This window comes from Rattus norvegicus, chromosome 20 (assembly GCF_021556685.1).
Source record: "Rattus norvegicus strain SHRSP/BbbUtx chromosome 20, alternate assembly SHRSP_T2T, whole genome shotgun sequence".
Taxonomy (NCBI): domain Eukaryota; kingdom Metazoa; phylum Chordata; class Mammalia; order Rodentia; family Muridae; genus Rattus; species Rattus norvegicus.
The window spans coordinates 49,867,501-49,887,526 of NC_141553.1; the positions used below are offsets into that span (position 1 = coordinate 49,867,501).

General features: G+C 46.2%; 1 protein-coding gene across 4 annotated transcripts in view; it reads right to left on the reverse strand.

Annotated features, from left to right (window-relative positions):
- Sobp (sine oculis binding protein homolog) overlaps window positions 1-20,026 on the reverse strand; it is a 179,142-nt gene that overhangs the window by 60,071 nt on the left and 99,045 nt on the right. For 2 of the 4 annotated variants that reach the window (NM_001104640.2, NM_001412110.1), the window contains 1 exon segment: window positions 15,080-15,175. The exons of the other annotated variants lie outside the window; for them this stretch is intronic. In NM_001104640.2, coding sequence (NP_001098110.1) covers window positions 15,080-15,175 — 96 coding nt within the window. 4 annotated transcript variants of the gene reach the window in all.

The window sequence follows — 20,026 nt, forward strand, 5'->3', positions numbered from 1 at the left end:
AACCCTCCCCACAGCCAGGGTGAAGTCTGAGACACCACAGTGGGCACGCTTGAGTTTTCAGAGGGGATGGATGGCTGCATCCTCGGAGATAAAGAATCCCTCTTCAAGCCTTTCGAGATTGGAAAGCCTTTCTTCCTAGTTTGGATTGGTACGGGTTAAATCACAATGACTCCAGAATTACTTGCGAGCACAAATAGTTTTAAACTTCAGTTTCCTTCCTTCGCTTTGATCATATTTTCCCTACTAGACGCAGCTAGTAACTCATTTAAGACTGTCGCTCAAAATGTAAGCTTATCGGACAATCGAACTTCAAAAGATCCCTGCAGTTCTGTACATTAAGACGGTCGGGAGAATCATCTGACAGTCAAGACATTTGGACAATCATTTGCAGGGTCTCTCTCTCTCTCTCTCTCTCTCTCTCTCTCTCTCTCTATCTCTTTCTGTTTCTCTCTCTGTCTCTCTCTCACACACACATTCTCTCTCTCTCTCTCTCTCTCTTTCTCTCTGTCTCTCTCTCACACACACATTCTCTCCCCCCCCCCCCACTTTCACAGTATGCCAGCATCACTTTGCCTGCCCTCTAGAAGTTTTCCCATTCCTCTTTCAACCTGGGGAAGCATTTCATAAGAACAATTCCTGGCTCGGATATCTAATACAGATTCCTACTGCGTAAAACACAAAATGTAAAACTGGCTGTTCTGCTCTCAATCTGCCGAAAGTGCCCTCTGGAGGTAGTTCTGTTCCCGCTCACAGAATGAGACCAGCCTGGACGGTCCCCCACCTGCTTCCCCTTTCCCGGGCCCACACTATCATCTCACATCTTCCCAGGGATGCTCTTCCATGGCCACCCTCCAAGGAGTAGCTCTGGCTTCATCTCTCCTGAGGACCTACCTTTTCTTAATAAGCCTAGCCTGTCATTTCTTCCTCACTAGGTGACCCTTTACCTTGTGTATGTGTGTGTGTGTGCGTGCGCGCACGCACACACACACACACGCACGCACGTGCACGTTTCTAGTGTGTAATCCCCAAAGCACTCTGGAAACTTACACCACTCTGAAATACATTGTTCATATGAGTATATTTAAACTTATAGTTTATCTATGCACCCTGCACTAGGGCAGCAGTGGATATACAATAAATACATGTCTTTGAAAGACAGATGTCTTCAAAATCTCTCTCAGACACACACACACACACACACACACACACACACACACACACTTATTCTTATATTAATTCTACTTCTGAGATGTGTCCATAACATTTAATACACAGATTTTTAAAGGGCTGGAAATCTTTGTGGACACTGAATTGCACTATAGACCCCATTTCCATGCATTATGTACAAAAGAATAAATTAGAGGCATAAGAAACTATTCAGACAAAATAAGCCAGGGAGGCCGTGTCCCTGGAGAGAAGGTATTTTTGGTTTGCATTATCAAAACTGGCTTCGCGGATGCAGGCTCAATTTTCAACTCGGCTGATTTGATGACAGTCAGACACTATTTAAGACTCAAAAATGCATGAAGACTAAGGGAAAAAGCGATGATAAAAATTTCATTACAACCTGATTTTTCCATGTTATTTACTTTTATGTATTCATATGTAAACATTAAATTAGCTGAGGAAAACACTAGATAAATGTTCCAAGTGCGTTAAATGCCACAGACTCGGGAACACTTGGACAATGGCCTCATTTGCTCGCCTTCTTCTTTGTACGCATATCCACGTTTCCACACAGGATACATAAATTTACCTTCATAGTTTCTGTTCTATTATTTATGTACCAGTGTTGCTTAGATTTTAAATGTTAAGCTATCTAGCAAATATATAAATATTTCTCTAACCCCAAAGTGGTGTTTATATCACTGGTAATCCCTTATACACTTATCAAACCTAGCCAGAGTCAAGTTCAGGTTTGAATATTCCACTCAAAGGAACCCAAACCATGAGATGTGGATCCCAACAGTGTCGGGGCTGAGGATGAGAGGGCTTGCAGCCAAGGTTCTCATATAACTTTATCCATAACATAATACGGCAAAGAGTGTAAGTCATACCCTTCTGAAATGCAACACACACATATGTACAGGTTGAGAACATCTCTGAAGGACGCTGGTAATGTTGGGAGATAGGGGCATCGCAGTTTACAGAATGGCGTGTTATTTATGTCATTCTGATGCAAACTACGGCCCTTCCTATTGGAAGAGATGGAGGAAGAGAACAGGGCTTCTTTCCCAAGACGTCTTCACAAAATACTGGTGGATAAGCGATTTTCTAGATAACAGAGATAATAGGGCTGTTTTCTTATTTTAAAGCCAGCTTAACTGTGGTCTGTCTTAACTAGAAGTTTAATATTTCTTTTGCAAGGACCAGCAGAGCGTCTGGGGCTGCACTGTGGTAAAGTGTACGTTAGTGACCTGCTGGGGCCAGGGTAATCAGAGGCCGCCCTGGTCCCTCAACTCCACCTCAGCAGATACAATCCAGAACTAACTTCTGAGGCATTCCCTTTTTCTTGGGACTAGACCCAGAAATGTGGGCTAGCGCAGGCACTCCCTGGACCAATAATCCCTGAGCTGCCACTTCACGGTGCACAGAGTCTCTATCACCACGGGCTGTTAAGACGCCATTATCGTAATATCTCAAGGGAGAGAGCACTGCCAATTAAACAGTGACAGGTCATCAATTGTAATATGTGACTCCCATTTCTGAGTTGTTATAATCTTGTGTGTGTGTGTGTGTGTGTGTGTGTGTGTGTGTGTGCGCACGCTCATGTGGCGGGGTGGACTGGGGGTGTGTGTTAGAATCCACAAAAACCAAACCAAACCAAAGCAAACAAAAAGCAGGAGGCAAGCACAGTTCTGGAGGTCGGGAGATGAACAAGACAGACAACAAACAACATTGCCACCACAGAGTTCTCAGCCAAGGGAGCCATGCGGAAGGCAGGAAAATGTCCTCCATAAGGGGCTCCATGCCTGCACACAGTAAACCATGCAAAGGGAAACAGGGGCTAGCCGGAGGGCAGAGAAGAGGGCTCTCCCTGAGATCAGGATGCTTCAGACGGGACAGCAGGGTGTGGATTTGTTTAACAAACCCACAAGCAGAAAAGGTAGTGGAAACCAAATGCAAGGGACAGACACAATGTTACCAGCTCTTGCTTTCCTGGGCCCGCTTGTCTGCCCCTTCAACTGCTGGTCCTTCTTCCCGGCTACAGTGGCCCCACACCTCACATCCCTGTCCTCAATCCCATCTCCTTTATTATTGACACAGTTTTATATTGATAAATAAACATCCTGTTTGATCTCCTTATGGTCTATATTTTTTAGAAAATGTCAGAGGCAAATTCTGTTATTTTAGGTAATTCTTGAGTCCTAGCAATTAAAATCAAGTTAATTAGCTGGGCAGTGGTGGCGCACACCTTTAATCCCAGTACTTGGAGTTCTCTGAGTTTAGGCCAGCCTGGTCTACAGAGTGAGTTCTAGGATAGCCAGGGCTACACAGAGAAACCCTGTTTCAACAAAAACAGCCAACAACAAAAATTGAGCCTAAAATGGCCTTCGTGGGCCAGAGGAATGGCTCCAGGGTGAAGGACACACACTGCCCTTGCAGAGGACCCAAGTTTTGGTTCCCAGACCCCATATCACGTTGCTCACAAATGCCTGTGACTTCAGCTCCAGGGGACCCAACGCCCTCTTCTGGCCTCTAAGGGCACCTGCACTAACCTGCACATATCCATAATAGACACATAAAATTAAAAATTCATAAAAACATTGACCTCAGGGATAAAAACAGTGTACAAAAATCTTCAACGGGGAACTTAGAACTAGTACATATCCTATGATTCTCAGATTTTCAAAATTCAGGTCAAATTAAAATATATACACAGGGCTTGGGGATTTAGCTCAGTGGTAGAGCACTTGCCTAGCAAGCACAAGGCCCTGGGTTCGGTCCTCAGCGTCAATTAAAAAAAAGAATTCATTAAAATATATACATGCTTTTTCTATAGTTTACGCTGTTCTGTTAACGTACCAAGTCTATTTCATATATATATATACATATATATACATATACACACACACACACATATATATACACACACATATATATACACAACACATACACATATATACATATATATACAATGAATGGTTATTATGAATTATGAATATATATATATACATACATATATATATATATATATATATATATATGATTTGGTTCTGTTCCTTACTTTCTGCGATGTACTGGAAATTTGGGAATTCTCGGACCTGGACTTCGATTTCTGAATAAAATTCTGTTTGTTACATGTCTCCTTCTCAGCTTTAGGGGTTACTACCTGAGACCTGTTACTACAGAGATGCTACAGTCGACTCCTTCATCCCACAACCATGGGCTGAACTCTTCTGGCGCTGGGCTAGAAAACTACTTCAGGGCTGAGGTCAGGGCTGGCCTGAACCGTGGATGGGGTGTAGGTCAGAGAGATGTGGGTCAAGTCCAGTTCCGTCCACTAGAAACTCTCCTCTTGCTGAGCAGCGAGTGTAGCACTGCTGTATGTATGCTGTAGATAATTTCCTTGTCTGTAAGACTGCAGCAGCACCTACTTAGCAAAGCTACAGTCTAAATGGAAATCTAGGAGATTTCTCTAAAGATCGAGTACCACACAGGTTCTCTGGAGCTATCCCAGGCAGCGAGGTTTCTTACGTCATTTCCTTACTGCTAATACAGATATTTCTCTGCATAAATAACATTTTCCCCTTCCCTTTATTTTCTTTAAAAAAATGTTTTAAGACAGGATTTCACCATACAGCCCATGCTGGCCTTGAACTTTGAGCCTTCCCCTGCCTAGTGTGTGCTGGGCTTACTGGTCTACCAAACCCAATTCAGTTGCATTCTTAGATTAACGCCTTCGCTATTAAATGGCTGGGCTGCTTCAAGAGGTCTTGGATGGCGTAGCTCATATGCCTTGAGAGTAATATGTATGTTTAAGTCTACTGTAAGAATCAGTTACACAGTGCACTTTGCGCCCCTCAATCTGTGGCTCATGAAAAAAATTCAGATTTGCCTGAAAATTTGGCTGAGGAGGAGTAGTCTAAGATGTGCTTCAAAGCAAGCAACCTTAGAATAGCCCCAGTCATAACAACACTGAGTAAGTGCCAAGTGTTTGCAACAGTAAGTGCCAAATGTTTGCCAAATACTTTTCTGAGCAACTTCCAGAAATGCATTCGCTTGCCCCTAACACCAGCCTCAGTGGATAGCTGCTACTCCTCTCATTTTATTGGAGGACACAGAATCGGAGGTTCCATAGTTTGCCCAAAGTCTCACAGCTTGTGGTTAGAGTGGAGAAGATTCTTAAACCTGGCCACAGTCCATTCATCAAAGTCATGTTTGGGTTCTTCCTAAGACAGGATTCAAACATTGTGGTATTTCCCCAATCTGCAACATTGACTACTCTCAACCGGCTTTTCTAGTTCCTCGGACGCTAGGAGACAAGTGAAGGGATGTGTGGACATCGCCAAAGTTCTTTTGCTTCAATTAAACTACTGTACTTGGGAGCTGGATATGAGGGTGCACACCTACAATTCTAGCACCTACAAGGTTGAGGCAGGAGGATGGCAAGTTGAAGATTTATCAGAGCTCTAACCCTGTCTCAAAACCAAAATCACAATAAAATGCCATGTTTGGTCTTTTGACACACTCTATCTAGAACAGGAGCTAGCAGGCTTGAGTAGAGAGCACAGAGCACAGTATAACTTTTGTCTCATGGCTTTTTCGAACCTTGCAATCTTTCTAGCTCTGTTTAATTAGAAACAAGGCTCCTGCTTATGTGCAGGTACTAAGGCTCCTACTAAGTGCTTCCTAGAGGAGATCTTACTTGGTTTTCAAGTTGACCCTATGATGTGTGAGCGCTTTCTTCACCCTTATGGCTCTGGGACGGGAACTTGCCTGTGCCATGGAGCTGGCAGAGCAGAGACAGACTCCTGCTCTCACCTGCCAAGCCACAGTGTCTCCTTTGGAGAGCACATGGTCTCGCTTCTGTCTCTCTGGCTCAGGGAGCGTCTGCATGTACGGAGCGGGAAGCCAGCATGGAAAGCAAACCATCCTGCCTCAGACCTTTTCCCGTAGTTGCCCTGAAACCAGAAAGGCAAAGGTTTCCCCAAGCTTTGGAAGAGGAGAGGCTGCTGGCAACCAGGGCCTCAGATCAAATCAAGGCTCCCAGATCCTCCAAAGCCTCTGGTGCAAGCAGGCTGTGGCAACCCCAGACCATCCCTGGGTGGCTTCTTCTCCAAACACAAAGAACTAAAAAGAGAGTTAGAATATGCTTGGATAGGTGAGAGGAGATGTGTGTGGGCTGGGGGGCCTCTGTAGAGGAGAAAAGAAAGGCCCTGTACCACAAGACCAAGTGAGGAAGAGGAGCCCAAAGCCAGAGAACAAGTGGAGCCACCATTCGGATGGCAGCAGAGGAAGTGACAGATGAAGCAGGGAAGCTCGGGTGACAGCCACCCCTTCAGTCTGCGGAGAGTCAAGATGATCTTGTCAACGAGCATAAATTGACCATTCCGATCAGAGCGGCACCTTGCTTAGTTTAAGACCATTGCCTTCATTTCCAGAGGGTCCTTTATTTGTCTGAAAGCCAGCTCAGAATCCTGAGGGAACATAGGAGTAGTTCGAGACCGGAGAGATCTGGAAGTTTGACAGAAAGGTGGAGAGATGGGGATTGCTCTCTAGACAGCAATCGAGCGGTCCCTGCATTTCCCGGGCCACTCTACCCTTTAGGTCTGTCGCAGTCACGGTTGTGGGGAGTTGAGGCACAGCATATGCATGTTTATGTCCTAGATGTTTTATTTCCTTCAGCAGGAGTGTGGGAATCGCGTGAATCAACTTTCGGTGTCTGTATAACTCAGCTGTAACATCTAAGCAACAATCTGAAGTCAGCGGGGGTCACACGTGTGGCTTTGGTTAGGACAACAGCACGGGGAAGGAGGACTCTGGTCACTTGGAAGTATTTTGAGAAGCTGGGTTAAGTTTTAAATGAGCTGTGGCACTTGCTATCACATTTTAAGGGTTCCTATCGTGGGTCCACGACACAATGGTTCTACCAGCGGCGTTACAAATCCAAGAAACAGGACTGTGGTACCGAATCTCCCTCTACTGCTGTGACAGGGCTTGGCAGGTATTGGTGCACTGGGTTGCAAGGAAAATTGATCTAATTTTAAAGTAGATACACGTAGACCTAGAGGCTGGAGAGCAAAGATTCGGGCCATTCTGGCACTGGGCTATATACGCCTCATCTTTAGGGCTTTAAAAATGGGGCCTGGTTGCCTAATGTACGAGGTTGTAATGGGTGGGGACGAAACAGTGCAGCACACAAGCAAGAGTCTTATGTGTGACTAGCTCCAAAGCTTCCAGCTCCTGTCTAAATCAGCACCAGTGTAGCGCCACCAATGCAGCAGCACTGATGCAGCAGCACCAATGCGGTGACACCAATGCAGTGACACCAAGGCAGCAGCACCAATGCAGGGACACCAATGCAGCAACACCAATGTCCCACTGCCAATGCAGCAGGACCAGTGCAGCAGCGCCACCAATGCAGCATTCCCAAGCAGGGAAGACAGCCACTAAGGCCTTTATCAAAAACGAATGAACAAACAAACACCCCCGTACCAAAAAAGGAAGCACATATGCTTTATAATGCTCCGGGGGACTGACCCAATTAAAAATGGGCTAAATGAGCTGCTCCCCTAACTGGGCAGCCTTGTCTGGCTTCGGTGGGAGAGGATGTGCCTAGCCCTTCAGGAACTTGATGTGCTGGGGGAAGGGGGCCATGGAGAAGGTAGTGGGGGCTAGGGAGTGATACGGGGTGAGGGTGTAGCAGGGGTGATGCCCAGAGGGGGCTCCCTTTTCTCAAAGGAGAAGGGGAGGGAGGATGGGGGGGTAGATCTGTGTAAAGGGATACTGGGGGGAGGGGGCCGATATTGGGTTACTAAGTAAATGAATTTTTAAAAAAATCAAGCTAGAGATCTAAACAGAGAACTCTGAATAGAAGAAATAAAAGTGGCTAAGAAATACCTCAGGAAGTACTCATCGTCCCTGTCAATTAGGAAACACAAAGCAATTTTGGGATTCCATCCGACCCCAATCAGAATGGCTAAGATCAACAAAAACACTGACAACATGCGCTGGCAAGGTTGTGGAGAAAGACAGAAAATACTCATGCTGTCTATGAAAGTGCAATGATGCATACCGGAAATCAGTAGGAGAATCCACGGGGGAAAAGTCTACCGTATGGGCCATATGTGGTGGTTTGAATAGGTTTGGCCCCCACAGACTCATGTGTTTGAATGCTTGGCCCACAGGGAGCACTATTAGGAGGTGTGGCCTTATGAAGGAAGTGTGTCACTGCGGGCTTTGAGGTCTTATGTTCAAGCTCTGCCCAGTGAGGAAGAGATCCTCCTGCTGTGAAAGCCAGATTCTTCCTGGCTGCCTTAGATGTAGAACCCCAGGCTCTCCTAGCGCCATGTCTGCCTGAATGCTGCCATGCTTCCTGCCATGATGATAATGGACTGAACCTCTGAAATGCTAAGCCAGCTCCAATTCTGTCGTCCTTTATAAGAGTTGCCTTGGTCAATGGGTCTCTTCACAGCAATGGATACCCTACCTAAGACACCCAGCTATACCATTCCTCTGAACATGCCCAAAGGACTCAGATATCCTACTCCACAGATATTTGACCAGCCGTGTTCATTGCCACCTGATTCACAATAGACAGAAAGATGGAAATGATCTGAATGCCCTTTGGTGGACGAGTGGATAATAAAAAGGTAATACATGTACCCAACGGAATACTTTCCAACTGTGAAGAAAAATGGAATAACGAAATGTGCATGTAAACAGATGGACCTAGAGAAGATTCTACTGAGTGAGGTAATCCAGACCCAAATATGGCATGTTCCCCCTCATCTGCGGTGCCTAGCTTCAAGTCCTCCGAGGTAAGGATACACCATGGGGCTAACGACCGAAAGCAGAAAAGTACAAAGGACCATAGACAGGGTGGTGTGTGCATGAGAGGGAACTAACGGGATATGGGGACTACAAAGTAGAAAGTGGAAAGGGGGGGCAACTGAGGAGGAGGGAGGGAAACCAACACAGAAAGAGGAGAGATGAGGGACACATATAATATCAATGTTGTTTGTGAGCCTCATGCAATCAGACCAGCTTATATTTACTTAAAACTATCCTCAGTGCATATAAGTAAATGCACACACACACACACACACACACACACACACACGTCTTGAAGGAACTTAAGCCACTTGGGCTGACAGTGGTCTCTACAAAAACTAACTACGAGACTAACAAAACCCCTGTTGAAGGAAGGGACAAGACACTTCCTTCTGAATGGTTGGTCAGGGTAATCCAGGTGACTCCCAAAACAATCTACCCTATCAGCACAGTCCTTAGCTGCCTCTCTGGAGTTAAGAGTAGGTGCTGTTGCTGAAAACAGGGCACACTTAGTGCCCGGGATTTGAGTGATTCAAGCTAGACCTGACGTGAAGGCCTCTTTCCTGTAGTCCAGCATTCATGGTTCTGGAAAACACTGTGCAAGGGGTGAAGGGAGGAGTGACTGAGAGCCCTACCCAGCTGCCACACCTATGGCTCGTGGCAGCGACCAGCATGGCCGGATAAGTATAAAGGAGCAATGAGTGGCACTCTCACGTTGCTGATAACCAACAGCCGTCTGATTGGACGGAAGCCCCACTCGATGAGAGGTAGGCCAGACCTGGTTCTGGAAGCCTAGCCAGGTTCTTTGGCTGATGAAGTCATGAACCTTAGAAAAGAATCTACCTCTGCTGTGCTAGATGGGCAGACTTCCTTACTAAAGTCTTAACTGTGTTCTAAATCATGTCCTTATACCCACAGACAAGAGCGGCTACCAGCCTTCATCAAAGAAGCCTTTCTCTGCAGCAAATGAAGATCACTGTAGGAAACCACAACTAGACACAATGCAAAGATCACTGGGCAGTTAGGAGCCTGGCTGCAGTGGGCGAATGGATGCCTCTCCATCAGAGTTCCTGCATCCGTGTCTCGGGGATCATCAAGGAAGAGGAGGCAGGAAGGTTGGAAGAGACAGAGCACCAAGAAGTTCACAGGGAAAGGGTCTCCTTTAGAGATGGCCACATCAACAGGATTGGAACGTGGTTCTAGCACAGTGGACATTTTAATGGGCAAGGGAGAAATGTTCAGTGTCCCACCCCTAGGCAAAGAACCATAGGACGCTAATGACTACTACAAGGAATTAGCTTCTCCCAATGACAAACCCCCTTATCGGTTGTCCAGTGCAGAGTAATGGCGGTCAGCCCTGAAACCATGTATGTATAAACAACAAAAACAGATATAGCAGGGTGTGTGTGCATGTGTGTGTGTGTAAGAGTGTATGTGTGTTTTAAACAATAGTAATAAATAAAAAGAGGCTATCAACTTGAGGGGAGCATGAGAGAAGTTGGAGGGGTACCTGGAAGGGGGAAAGCAATGTAATTCTATGTCAATTAAAATACCATTACGGGGCTGGGGATTTAGCTCAGTGGTAGAGCGCTTACCTAGGAAGCGCAAGGCCCTGGGTTCGGTCCCCAGCTCCGAAAAAAAGAACCAGAAAAAAAAATACCATTACCACCACCACCACCACCACCACCACCACCACCACCACCACTCGCTATCCCCCCTTCCCTCACACACTAACTCCTATAGTCACTGTCCATCTGCACACATGCCCAGATCGACAGCATCTTCCATTCAGTGCACTGGACGCATAGGGCAAGAATCTCATCCCCTTTCACACCCACGACAAGAAGGGGAATCACAGTTGCACAGCTAATCTGTGTGGACCACAGAAAGCTTAAATACACCACTGTGTCCAGTTTACAATCTTTGCATAGGAAGATGAAAAACTCAGAGAAGGCCAAGAGACATACATAGCCTGGATCCACTGGATCCACTGGATCGCGTGTATCGCGTGCCTTTGGATCTATGGGGCAAACCTGAACTTAATGGCGCCCACATACTTAATGGCGACTGTGCTGGGTATGAACAGTGCACTCATTCATTCGAGGCAGAGACAGAATCTTTCTCCTAGTCCGTGTCCCAATGCGTTTATCTAGTGTGATGCTTGTGGGCCCGAATGCTGCCTGACAGCAGCATTTCTGAAGCGGGGGGGGGGGGGGGGCCCTGACGTGTGCATCTTATAACCCACCTGCCTGCCTCCACACGGCACAGACAGAACAGGCAGCTAAGCTCTCCCCTCCCCATCATCTCTGCTCGCAAGGCCACAACACTAAAATAGTCTCTGTCTTCTCACTCTGCTGGCATCGAGAGTGACCAGAAAGAATTCTTCCCCGTGCTATTTTTATTTTGCCTCCCAGCTGTGGGCTCCCTCCCTCCTCTCCTTCTTCACAACCCTCACCCTACCAGCCAGAAGGAGCCATAAAGACTCAGACTCTGGGTGATGACTCTGGAGGCTGAAGCTGAGCTGGACAAGCTCACGCTCCCCCGCGCGTCCCTCTGGGGCTTTCCTACACTTGTTAGCCTTCTCGCCAATAATTCCCCGCTGTGGGGGTGGGAGGAGGATAACCCAGTCAGCCTGGTCTAATCAGTGAGTCTCAGGTTCCAGGGAGAGACCCTGCCTCGAAACAAGCAGGAACAGAGGCACTCACGCATGCACGCATGCACGCACGCACGCATGCGCAGAAGATGGGATTTCGGCTCAGTTGTCTTCATTCTTGCCTCCAAATCTTTCAGCAGTTTCCTCTAGTTGTAGGTCTTTTTCTTCCCAGGCCCAACTGTATGTTCTACTTGTACAAGGTTTTTTTTTTGTTTTGTTTTGTTTTGTTTTGCCCAGACAGTTCTTGAGAACTAACAAGAACTTAGCTGAAAATATGAACTCAAAATATCCTTAAGGATTCCCTCTCGCTGTAGCTCCTACAGTCCCACCCGCGGAATGAGGATTTTGTGAGGGGAGAAGAGAACCTTTGCAGTCCCAAGCTTGTCTCTCCAGGGAGAGCCTGGGTGATCAGAAAGGGACTGGCAATGGAACTGGAATCTGGTGTAAGCAAAGCGCTGGTCGTCATGGCTGCCTCTGACTGTTCTCCTTTCTTAGTCTTGAATGCTACAGTGCATTTCCCTCTTCACACACACAGACACAGACACAGACACACACACAGACACACACACGCACACACACAGACACACATACACAGAGACACATGCACACACACAGAGTTAGAAGCAGCTGTGGACTAACACGAACACACACACACATACACACACATACAGAGACACACGCACACAAACACAGAGTTAGAAGCAGCTGTGGACTAACATGAATACACACACACACCTGTCTATGAAGAGCTAGCTGACCACACTGAACTGTGACCTATCCCATAGAACTTGTTTATTAATCACCGATCTCCCACTTCCAAAATTAATTTAGAAACCGTTGCATTACCACCAAAGAGAGCATCTTGGTCAGCAAGCTAACTATATCCAGTCATGCGTATAGGACATTAGTGTGGAGGCACACATCACAGTTTGGGATTTAATGGGAAAATCAATAGCCTACAGATACCCTACAGTTGCACAGCACAATCTAGTGCTGCGGCCAATGCTTTCTTTGTTGGTGCCTTCTGCTCACACGCACTTGTGTATTCCAGGCATTGGTTTTATTGTGCTTGCTTTCTTTTCTTTTCTTTTCTTTTTCTTTTTCTTTTCAATAAGTTACTCAATATTCCTGCCTCTTCCAAGAAGTGTGGGTTAGGGGAGGGGCGCAGAGACATTCAACCATCAATAATATAGAGTCGATGTCCTGTCTACTTGGCCTAGGCCCTTTCCTGTCAGTTCCTATAGCCCAGGGGGACAAGCTCCCAGCTGTGTGCTTCTGTTCTGGTCTCCTGGGAACACCAAAGGCCTCTGCACCCTCAGCATCTCTCATGCTCTCCCGCTGGGGCTGCAGCTAGCCAGGGAAGACAGAGGACGCCAGAGCCACCCTTAAGCTAAAAAGGCACTTTAGAGTAGAGTTTACAATCCTCCCTGTCAGATTCCTTAAAAAAATCTCCCCCAAGTTGTCATAAGAAAACCCCAAAGAACTCCCGTTTCTCTCTTTAAGAATGAGCAACTCGGGGTTGGGGATTTAGCTCAGTGGTAGAGCACATGCCTAGCAAGCGCAAGGCCCTGGGTTCGGTCCCCAGCTCCGAAGAAAAGAATAAAAAAAAAGAATGAGCAACTCTTTTGCAAGGACGTATTTCTGCTCAGGCCTTCCCAACAGCAAAACGCACCCTATTTCTCACAGAGGGGCTTTAAAAAATTTTCTTCTTAGGGAGATAAGCTTACATGTATTTTCTGTCCTCCTTGTCTTTTTTTAATCACATGAAAGTCTTCCGTACAAAGTAAAGCATTTCTAACAGCAACTGCAAGGGGATTGCCTCAACATGAAAAATCACAAACACCTTCTCTAAAGGTATCTGGAAACAATATTCACATTAAAAAAAACATTTTTTTCTCCAGTATTTTCTCAAGAACATTTACTTTTGCAACACATAGGGGAAAGCTCAGGGTGGTGTATCTCAGTCTTCACGATCTTTCTAAAGAGAATTGAGTCACTCCTAAAAGCATTCTGGTTCCAAAACAGCACAAATGCTCTCGTTCTCTAACCACCAGGCATGGACGACCAGTTACCAAGACAGCAATAAAAGCAATGTGAGAATACCCTGCAGAACACAAAATGTTATAGCAGACCAGGACATTCTAGAGCCCTCAAATAAAATATCGGGCGAGTTAAATTTTTTGCCATGCAAACTACTGAATTTATAAACATCGACTCTTCCTTCCTGCAGCATAGTTGGTCAAGGGCACTGTGTCCACAGGCTGTGTGACACTGTTGTGACCGTGCCTGCTGTGCTGCATGAAGGAGGTCCTCGCTGTCCACACTGCAGCTGCTGCAGCTGGAATGGGTAAGGCCTGCATTGTTCTCTCTCCTGCCCTCTGGCCACTTTGTGTTTAAGGAACAGTTACAGTCAGAGCCAAACCCAAAGGCTGTTACTCGTGGGAATCCCTAAGGCAGAGACCTAAATTTGGCCAAAGATCCAAACAGAAATTAAGCTACCTCAAATGTTAACATCTTCTTTCCCTGTTCTCACTTAGTTGGAGCAAATGTTTCTGCTTTAATGCGATTGAAAAGAGAAGAACATTTGGGGACAGCACGCTGGAGCCTCCCTGCAGCTTCAGTATCAAAGGCAGCATTTGACTGGCCAAATAAAGGACAATTCATTCTCCGTTTACTTTGGGCAAACGGAAAATGCATTGGTGAGCACTGGTTCTCCAAAGCTAATCAAGAACGTTAGGCCCCAACAGATTCATTTAATAGAAATATAATAGGCACTCCTGCCTGCTTTTCCTCTTGTCTCGCTATAAATGCTGAAATGAACAGCAAATTAACCTTGTGTTGGAACGGAGCTTCCTCACAGCTGATGTCCCTCTCTCCACAGTACCCCCCCCACATCCTGTCACTACTTCTACGCCTTCTGCGGGGGGAGGGGGGAGATGATGGGGTTTGGCAAGAGAGTGGAGGAATACGTGGATCCTAAAGGGAGTGTAGTGAGTCAAACGGGCTCTCTCTCCTAACAGAAGAAAACCCAACCACCTTTGTCTGCTATAAAAGCTCACATCTCGGGGCGTAGGAGGAAGGGTGGGGTGGGGTGGGGTTTTCTACAAGCTCCATGCACCAAAGTTATATTTTTATCTTTACTAGCCATTCTCCAAGTGGCTGCTCATAAGCTACAATGCAAAACAAGCTAATAAAGGAAGGGCCATTCAAGTCTTTAAAATCAGATATAAAAGATTTGCAAACAACTTGAGATCTTATAATTAATACGCAGTGATATCAGAATTAGCACTTAGAACTCTACACAGAAAGATATAATATTTCATAAATTATGTAATCACGAACAAACCCTCGCGGAAGAGAGAAGAAAGAAAACTGTTTTCACTGTGCTAACGTAACATTCTAGACTTGTCGTAAGTATGTTATTCTTACAAGTAGTTCGCAGTTATTCTTGAAGGCAAGCCTTGGAGTTTCCTTAGCATAGTGCTGCTGGGGAAAACTTTCAGCATGTCCATCTTCATCTCTAGCCTGAAGGGAAATATAACGGCCTATTTAGGGACTTACAAATAACGGAAGGAAAAAAAAAAAAAGCTAAAAAGCACAACAGCTCAGATCATTAAGTTAAACAAACGGGAATCCCGAAATAACAACATTATCAAGAAGTTTGTTTAAATACGCAGTATGCCTTTGAGGTAGCAGAATTTGAGGTTTTGTTTTCCTTTTACGGTTTTAGTTTCGCAACATGCGAGTCCGTCGTGGCGGAATAAGCTTGAAGAACACAGGGCAGACCCAATTGACTGATTTTCGTGGGTGTCACCGACACTTGCGTGTTGCGGCGACACGGGTCCTCACACGCTTAGGAGCTTGTGACATACGTACGTGTTTAAACGTTTTGGCATGCGTAAGCAAATGTCTAGATAAAGCATTTTTTAAGAAACTCTAATAGCAAGGCCATAAGAAAAGCAGTTTGCATCGTTAGGTTTTTGAACTGTAATATTGTCAGAGATAAATCGATTGCCTCGGTTTTTAAATAAAGATCCGAGAGGATCAAGGATCTCATAAGAACAATGATTCTTCTATTAAATGCGGTAAAAAAAAAAAGATCTAATTAGGAAGTTGCATTGAAAGTTTCTGGTTATTTTGATCTCTGCTGCCAATTAAGAAAGTTGCTGTTTCAACAGAGGCATTTACATGATTCACCAGCATTCTTCACCCACTGAGGTCTTCTCCCCCTAATCTCCATTGGTTGCTGATTTGGAGCTGGTGTGAGGGAGAGGTGGGTGAAAGGGGCGTGTCCAAGGCACACTCATTAATCCATTCATCAGGGGGCATTTGCATCCTGCAGCCATCCTGTCTTAGCCCTAACTGCTCATGCTCCCCCACCTCCTCTCTCCTCTCCTCTCCTCTCTCTCTCTCTCTCTCTCTCTCTCTCTCTCTCTCTCTCTCTCTCCCCCCCTCCCTCCCTTCCTCTTTCTCTCTCCCTCTATTACTATCTCCCTCTCTATCTCTCCTGGCCTCCTGAAACCCACAGCTGAGCCCGCACATATGGCTTGCATATAATTATACATATTCCATTTTGCACTGCATTAAAGTGATGAGCTCCTGGCTCCCTGACAGCTGAGTTTTTAAAAAGCGCCCCCCCCCCAATGAAGTAGGGGGAAAAAAAGGGAGAGAAACCCAGGGAGAGCCGCCCAGGAAGCAGCAGGTAGCTCTGTCTGCTGTCTCTTTAGATAAAATGTACGTCTGGCGCCCAGGGAACAGCTGAGAACTACCTGTTGTGATGTAGGGGTCGGAGGGGGAGGGGCAGCGAGCAGAGTGGGTGACACAGCAATGACAGTGCTTGCGTGTCGTTTCTCTGACAGAGGGAAATCTGCCCTGACAAGTGTCACTCGGAGCTCCCCAGGTAAGCTGTAGGCTGCCTTTTTTTTTTTTTTTTTTTTTTTAAGGAGTCCATAATGCTCTGCACGTTTGAAAACTGCAACACTTGTATCTAATAAAGGCTCCTGCTACTCCTCGTGAGGGCTCTAGGTGGACTCGAGAAACAAAATGGCGTGGTCAGGAGTGGTTGAGCTATGGCGAGTCTGCGTGGAAAGGGATGGCTCTGCTTGGGTCTCATTTTTATGTTATTTTATGAACATCTCTGTGGTGTGGTAATGTTTCATTATGCTGCTATCCCCTGTAAAGCCAGAGTAAAGTTACAATGTGTCCTAGGATAGGCCATATGTGACAGAGAAAGAAGCAGGCATCATGGCCTCTGGCTGAATGGAGCCAATGATGCTCTTTGCTGCTGGGGCAGGGCTCCTCTGCAGTGAGGACAGAACTCAAAGGGGATCCATTTTTCAACCCTAACAGGCAGAGGCAACAGTGAGTACCCAGACTGAGGGAGCAGGAAGCAGGCTTTGAGACGCCAATGGGTGACACCCATATTAACGTCTTCATGGCAAAAATTCGAAGTCACTGTGTGAGATACAGACTCTTAAAGGAAAGAGCCACATGGGTTTCAAGTACCAGGGCCATGTCCACTGAGTTGCGTCTATTTGGAGAGTAAGTAGACCCTATCATAAACAACTTTCAAGAATTCCACCACGAGGTACGGCTTGCTTGGTGGTGGGTTTATGATATTCCTGATGCACTGGGACGCATATGCGCAGAAGCGCAATTTGCATATCGTTTACAAGGGCTACTATTTACATATGTATGTCTATATTCAATATATATGTATCTCAAGTATAAATATTCATAAGGGGGAATATGTTTATTATGCATGTACTATGTATACACAGTCATACACACCAGATGCCTACGGATATTTTCAACATAAGAGGCAAAAATACATTCATTCCACTTTACATGCAAGGGTGCTCATGTGTTTAAAGGACAAAAATGCCCCATTATCTAAGATCCGAGGGTGCTTTATAGGTTTCATACCAAGCCCTTATCACCAGGAGGCTTCGTCAAGAGGTAACAAAAGAGTGTGGAGCACTGGGGACACTGGGAAATACAGAGAAGCCAGAAACGTGTCTCTTCGTTAAGCCCTTGGTTTCACCTACCACAGCTCTTTCAAGACACTCAGGCTGACTCCAGAGTCCAGGAAATCCTGTCCCCCAGGGCCACCAAGGAGACTCTCAGTGGACAAGGCATGTACGGCTAAGCCTAGAGACCCGAGTTTAATCCCTGGGACCCAGGTGGGGGAAGGAGAGAATTGACTCCTAGGCTGTGCACAAATGCACTATGACCAGGTGCCAGTGCGTGTGTATGCACATGTACAAATAAATAAATAAATAAATAAATAAATAAATAAATAAATAATAGAGTGGAAAGGAAAGGAGGTGTCTAGCTGGACACGTGTCCTGCACAGAATGGAGAATGCACGAGATCCAAGGAATGTAGTGCCCTCATCCTAATGTCTATGTGCATGTGTGCACTGACACATGCCTCTCTCCGCGGCAACCCCACTCACATTATGAAGCCTTAAAATGAAATCTCAAATTTTCACTGAGTGGAATTGAGCACATTCAACTAGGCAGTGACTCTACCGTCTTGGGTGGGCTGTTTTCTGTTTGCTAACAATTCGGGTTCCTGACTCCTACTTTCTACCTTTCCAAAGATCTAATTTAATTGGTCCAGCACAGGGTTGAGAGTGTAGCCTTTTTTATAAATTCGTAAATACAAAACTGAGTAATAAAAAGCTCTCGGATGACAGCAGGGTACAAAGTCAAGAGCCACTGGTCTAAGGAGGGATCCACAGGTAACAAAAGGACCCTGAACCACTGCACAGTGCTCAGAAGCTGTGGTCCCGAGGTGGGTCTTACTCTAAAGGGCTGAGAGCTCTGGGGACCAGCTGCCTATCAGCAAACTGTCTCGTTTGTCCATGATTGCCTCTTGGTGTGGGATGAGCGAGTAGACTTGGAGAGCTTCCGCTTCACATCCTAGCAAATGCCTTCCTTCATCTGCCCAACCAGGGTACAGTTCTGTGAGGGCGGGGCAGAGAGTTGGATCGACCGCTGGTATCTTCAACCACTGTCTGGTAAACACTCTCCAAGAGTGCATGTGCTCCCCGTGCCTGGCATCTAGGGGGCAATGCCGGGCAGATTCCAAGTAGCTCCACTAATCTTACATGTAGATTCCTTTCAGGACATCTTAAAATCTCATCTAGTGGTACCTGTGCCTTAGTCGATATCTGCTCTATTTGGGGTGCCTGATAATGGGGGAGGGAACTACAGATGAGGTGTAGACACGGAAATTTTTCCACAGCAGGAGCTCATCATAGTAGCACAGAACAGACAGACCTGCAGACAGTTTCATTTTTGCTCTTAAATTCCTACCAACAATGCACATCTAATTGACTGTTAGGAGCAGACCGCCCCACTGGGGCCCGGTGGACAGTGCTAATGTCTGACTTTGCTCTGGAGTGACGAGTTCTGAGACGAAGGTGTGTGGAGACACTGGATGATGGACTAATTCACTCCATGTGTTTTAATCCCAACAGTTTTATTCTGACTAACGTGCTAGATATCTGTGCGACTACTAAAAGGAAACATAGATGGGAACTTCCTATTTTGCTATTAAAAAAAAAAGACAGTAAAAAATTTTCACTAAAACTGTAAGGTTTCCACAAAGGCTTCTGTTCCTTTAGTTTTCTGTGTAGGAGTTAAAGATTTATTTTGGTTTTTAATTGTGTGTGTGCATGCAGGTTGTGTGTGTGTGTGTGTGTGTGTGTACACGAGCATGTGCTCGAGCCCATGTTCACATTCTCACAGTGAGTGTAGGTGACTATAGAGGCCAGAGGCCTCAGATTCCCCTAAAGCTGAAGTTAGAAGAGGCTGTGACCCACCCACCCCCACACCCCTGGAGTTAGAAGCAGCTGTGGCCACACACACACACACACACACACACACACACACACACACATAAACACACACACACACACACACACACACACACATACACACCCCTGGAGTTAGAAGCATCTGTGGCCCTCCCCCCTACACATATACCTGGAGTTAGAAGCAGCTGTGGCCACACACACACACACACACACACACACACACACACACCTGGAGTTAGAAGTGGCTGTGAGCTCCACCCCACCCCACCTGCAGTTAGAAGCAGCTGTGACAACCACCTGCCCCCCCAACACACACCTGAAATCAGAAGCAGCTGTGAGCCCCCCTCCCCCCTCCCCACCACCTGGAGCTAGAAGCAGGTGTGACATCACCCACCCATCCACACACACTTGGAGCTAGAAACAGTTGTGACCTACACACACACACACACACACACACACACACACACACCCCTAGAGTTAGAAGCAGATATGACTCTCTGTCTCTCTGTGTCTCTCTGTGTCTCTCTGTGTGTCTCTCTGTCTCTGTCTCT